This window comes from Beta vulgaris, chromosome 4 (assembly GCF_026745355.1).
Source record: "Beta vulgaris subsp. vulgaris cultivar EL10 chromosome 4, EL10.2, whole genome shotgun sequence".
Classification (NCBI taxonomy): domain Eukaryota; kingdom Viridiplantae; phylum Streptophyta; class Magnoliopsida; order Caryophyllales; family Amaranthaceae; genus Beta; species Beta vulgaris.
Window position 1 is genome coordinate 11,684,457 of NC_079205.1, and position 5,338 is coordinate 11,689,794.

General features: G+C 38.8%; 1 protein-coding gene across 1 annotated transcript; it reads left to right on the plus strand.

The window, feature by feature from the left end:
• Window positions 1-243: 243 nt before the first annotated feature.
• LOC104891510 (dynamin-related protein 5A) lies at window positions 244-5,047 on the plus strand. The gene is made up of 8 exons (XM_010677217.4): window positions 244-733; window positions 1,525-1,716; window positions 1,809-2,015; window positions 2,266-2,694; window positions 2,931-3,158; window positions 3,423-3,618; window positions 3,812-4,469; window positions 4,565-5,047. Exons 1-8 carry the CDS (start codon window positions 344-346, stop codon window positions 4,749-4,751), a joined length of 2,487 nt encoding a protein of 828 aa, XP_010675519.2. The 5' UTR covers window positions 244-343; the 3' UTR covers window positions 4,752-5,047.
• The last annotated feature ends 291 nt before the right edge of the window (window positions 5,048-5,338 follow it).

The window sequence follows — 5,338 nt, forward strand, 5'->3', positions numbered from 1 at the left end:
AATTCGAACCTATAACTTATTGTTCACAGCACCTCAATCTTAACTAGTATGTCAAGACATCCTTGATAAAATTAGTGTAGTTGGGATCTCCTTCCGAAGTCCAAAGTCTCTTACTATGTATGTACATGGCCATGGGTATAAATTGGTATAAAACTATAAGCATACAAACTTTCTCCCCTCCATTCTTTGAGACCATATAAAAAGAATACAAGTGAGCCCAATTATATTTCAACAAAAGGCCCAGATAGGCAGTAACCAACTCTTCCAACGGCTCCAATCCCCAATTCAAATTCAAATTTCACCCCCTTCCCAAATTCTCTCTCCTCCACATTAGTCATTAACAATGGCGAATCCAACCACATTCCTCAACACTCCCACAAAAACCCCCTCAAAAACATCATCTTCATCTTCTCAATCCTCAAAAAGACAGCACCATCAAATCACCCAAAACCCTAACCCTAATCCTAACTCTTCCATGTCATCACACAATGAGTTCAAATCAAGATTTGAAGCTTACAATCGGTTACAAGCCGCTGCAGTTGCTTTCGGTGAAAAGCTTCCGATACCTGAGATTGTTGCCATTGGTGGACAATCTGATGGAAAGAGTTCTCTCCTTGAAGCTCTTCTTGGGTTTCGATTTAATGTTCGAGAAGTTGAAATGGGAACTCGAAGACCTTTGATTTTACAAATGGTTCATGATTCTTCCGCTTTCGAGCCACGATGCCGATTTCAAGTCAGTTTCTTTTCCTCTTTTTATTTACTTATTTCAACATTTCACATATCTAATTTACCAATATATTCCCTTGCTAATTCTGAAATTCAAGGATCACTTTTTCTTTATATTTGTAATGTAGCTTTTATTCATGTTTCTCATCAATTTCCTCTCTTGTTTAATCATTACAAATTATTTTGAGCAAGTAGTTTTGAAATTTGAATATGGTCATCATCAACTTCTTCTCGTTTCGAACATTAGAGAACACAAATTTGAGTAGTGATTTTATCTAAAAGGACTCAAATTGGAGTTATAGCTACTCAATGAGTCTTTCTTCTAGTGGTAGTGGTGCTAAACAAACGTTTACACTCGGTGACACTCGACATTTTAGTCCCGTATATATGGTAATAGGCAATAGCTAACATTGTCTATTTGTCATGGTAGCATTTGTGAACATATTTATATATCACTATAACAAGAACATATGGTCAAATTTAGTATATGAATAATGCAAAAGTGTTGCAAGTTTGCAATCGAGGTAACATATGATATGGGTTTTGCATTAAGGAAAGTAAACATGGTAAATTGCATTCAGTGGATTGTTCAGAGAGGATGTGTACGAATCATAAAGTCTTTGGGACCATTTTAGTGCTCCCGTCAATATTGTTGCAGTGAGAATATCAATTCACTTATATTAGCTCTATATAGGGCATTCAGATGTATATAAGTATTAGTTATATCTAAGTTGATCAGAAGTCAGGTCTGTAGTCCTGCAGCATTTATTGAACTGTAGTTTTCAACCATTTGGACAGGATGAGGATTCTGAAGAGTATGGGAGCCCAATTACGCTGGCATCTAGTATTGCGGATACGATAAAGTCACGTACTGAGACGCTTCTCAAGAAGACTAATACAGCAGTTTCTTCCCAGCCGATTGTTATGAGAGCTGAATATGCTTACTGTCCAAATTTGACAATTATTGATACCCCAGGTTTCGTTCTTAAGGTAATTTTCTAGAGGATTGCCTAATTTCTAATGTGATTACTGCTGTGTCCTTTTGGGATGGAAGTGACAAATTGGAATATTTCGGTTCACAGGCTAAAAAGGGAGAGCCAGAGAGCACACCTGATGAAATTTTATCGATGGTGAAGTCATTAGCAAGCCCACCCCATCGAATTCTTTTGTTCCTTCAGCAAAGTAGTGTTGAATGGTGCTCCTCCTTGTGGCTGGATGCTATCCGCGACATTGATCCAACATTCAGGCGTACAATAATTGTGGTCTCAAAATTTGATAATCGGCTGAAGGTACAACTCCAGAATCTTAATATGCTTGCTTGTCCTTTATAAAAGGCTGAAACACATATAAGTTGCATAGTGCTGGACCTGCTGCTAAATGTAACTTCCATTACCTGCCTGCATAGGCTTGAATGAATGAATGAATATTGGAGCTGAGGTAAGAAGCTTGATTTAGTGATAGAGAATGATCAATACCCATTCTTAATAAAGATATCTTCTAGATGATGGAATACTTTGCTAACTGGTCTAATGTCTTCAGGAATTTAGTGACCGTTGGGAAGTTGATCGCTATCTAAGTGCAAGTGGTTACCTAGGAGAAAATATTCGGCCCTTTTATGTCGCCCTTCCTAAGGAAAGAAATACAATATCTAATGAAGAGTTCCGTCGCCAAATATCTCAAGTGGACTCAGAAGTTCTGCGCCATCTGCGTGAAGGTGTTAAGGGAGGTTTTGATGAAGAAAAGTTCCGCCCCTTTATTGGTTTTAACTCTGTTAAGGAATTCTTGGAGTCTGAGCTTCAGAAACGATACAAGGAAGCTGCCCCAGCAACATTAGCATTGCTTGAGCAGCGTTGCAGTGAAGTTACTTATGAGTTGGCTAAAATGGATACGAAGATACAGGCAACTTCTGATGTTGCTCATCTCCGGAGATCAGCAATGCTACACACAGCTTCTATAAGCAGTCATGTGGTGTGTATTTATACCTAAATTCGCTTCCAATTTATTCGTATTATTTCTTTGTTGGTAAATCCTATTAACAGAAACCTACTTTGCGTTTATTTTCTGATAACTGAACTCAATTTTGAGGCTTCAAATTCCCTTTTATACTATTACTACCTGGATCCCGATTCATTTAACAATTTTCAATCAAGGCATAGAGTTTTTCAAAAATTCATCATGGTTAATTTACTTATTGTTTCTTGAAGGGGTCATTGATTGATGGAGCAGCTGATCCACCTCCAGAGCAATGGGGAAAAACAACTGACGAGGAGCGATTGCACAGTGGTATTGGGGGCTGGCCTGGTGTTACTGCAGATATTAAACCCCCGAATTCTACCCTGCGGCTCTATGGAGGGGCTGCTTTTGAAAGAGTCATGCATGAAATTCGTTGTGCTGCATATTCCATTGATTGTCCTCAAGTATCTAGAGAAAAGGTAATTGTATTCATGTGTTAGCTACAACGTACAAGTGTGAGTTTGAATTCCAAATTGAATGTTGAAGTCAAAGCCTTCTGTTTATAACTAAAGTGGGCTACTCCTATTGCCAATTGGTTTTAGGATGGAGCCCTACTTGAGCTTTGTTCCTGGACTCTTCTAGTCTCTCCTCCATTCCTTATAGAGCTATTTCCGTAATTTTGTTTGATAGCTTGACCGGTAGGGCGTTTCTGATGTCTAGATATCATATGTGACCTTCAACAGGTGGCTAATATTTTACTTGCCCATGCTGGTCGTGGCGGAAGTAGAGGAATTACAGAGGCAGCTGCTGAGATTGCACGGACTGCTGCTAGATCTTTTCTTGCACCTCTGCTTGATACTGCTTGTGATCGACTTGCATTTGTTTTGGTGAATCTTTTTGACCTTGCGAATGAGCGGAATCATTGCCAGAACTCAGACTGTAAGAGACAACTATGAATCTTGTCTTGTATATTTTTGGTACTGTCTTTGCATTTTTGCTTCAAACATTTATAGATGTGTCTTATTTTCTTGTTTCGATTCTGTACTTCCAATTGAATCTATTAAATTGTTCGACATGATGATCTTATGATGAGGCACCCAACTGAGCAAAGATTTTGTTTTGCTGTGCTTAGATGGGAAGAAAACAGGAGACATGGATGGCTACGTTGGCTTCCATGCTGCTTTGAGATGTTCATTCGATAGGTTCATTAAAGACCTTGCAAAACAGTGTAAACAACTAGTTAGGCACCACCTTGATTCAGTTACAAGTCCATATTCTCTTGCCTGCTATGAAAGTGATGTCCATGGTGGCTTTATAACTTCTCTTTACAGACAAGTTTCTCCTGCATCACTTTGTCCTGATCTGTCAGATGGTACTCGAGCTTTGCAACACGAAGCAATGTCAAATCAAGAGAACATACCTCCAGAAAAGAATGCTCGTGAAACAACACCAGGTAAAGGTCCAGAAGGAAGAGAAGCCCTTCGCGAAAGTCAGATGACAGTGCCTGAAACCCCATCCCCTGATCAGCCAGGTGACTTAGTTTACGGTTTGGTAAAGAAAGAGGCAGGAAATTGCATTGAAGTTGGAGCGAGGAAAAGACATCCTAGAATATTGGGTAACAGTAGACATAGCGCCAATCTTTTCTTTGGAGGCGGGGATACTGGTTCAAGATCAGGTTCTGCCTATGCTGACATTTGCTCATCAGCTGCTTTACATTTCGCTCGGATACGTGAAGTTCTTGTTGAGAAAAGCGTTACAACAGCACTAAATTCTGGATTTTTAACTCCCTGGTAAGTGATGTTGATGGAGTTTATATATTAGCTTTCTACAGCTATAGCCTATAGTATATATCTGACTATAATGTTGTTGGTTTCCGCAATTGCAGTCGAGAAAGGCTTATGGTATCAATTGGTATAGATTTGTTTGCCGTAAATGATGAAAAATTCATGGAGATGTTTGTTGCACCCGGGGCAATTGATGTCCTTCAAAATGAAATGCAATCTCTTCAAAAGCGGCAAAAGGTTCTCCAATGTTGCTTGAATGAGTTCAAGAGTGTTGCTAGGACACTGTGATTGAGCATCATACTGCTCTTGTGATAAGCTCCAGGATCGCCCTTCGAAAACAGTTGAAGTTTTCGATGTCAGCAGCCGAAGTTAACTGGCATTTTCATCACAAGTGTATGCTAATGTTTGTTGCACTGTTTGTAAAATTTCAAGCCACTGCTCTATGGCTGTCACTCAATGTATTCAGTTGAATTACAGCCGGTAAGAGTTGAGTTTGTTCCTGTATAGAATGAGTATCCCCAAGAGGCATATTATTATCTCAGAAATGTGCATCTTTTGCTGATTCTTTGAATCCAGGAGTTTACTCTACATTAACTAGATTTAGAAAGCACTTAACATATCGATCATTTTAACAAGAACTATCAAATGAAAAAGTGTTTTGGAGGAAATCACTGCCAAATTAAATTTAACACTGGCGGAGAGTCACCAAAATACAATCTATGATGATTAAAAAAAATTGAGATGGTGAATTATGCCTACAATCAAGGTTGTATAGGAATGTGAGGCAAGACTCGCGACAAAGAGACAAGATTAAATAGGAGTCGTCAACAAATCTTGAAGAAAATTCGTAAATCTTATGATTGATTTTATACCAA

Excerpts from the sequence above, each read along its gene's own strand:
- LOC104891510 (XM_010677217.4), top strand. The coding sequence starts at position 344 with ATGGCGAATCCAACCACATTCCTCAACACTCCCACAAAAACCCCCTCA. Across the intron at positions 734-1,524 it reads AGCCACGATGCCGATTTCAA|GATGAGGATTCTGAAGAGTA; the intron begins GTCAGTTTCTTT and ends CCATTTGGACAG. Across the intron at positions 1,717-1,808 it reads CCCCAGGTTTCGTTCTTAAG|GCTAAAAAGGGAGAGCCAGA; the intron begins GTAATTTTCTAG and ends TTCGGTTCACAG.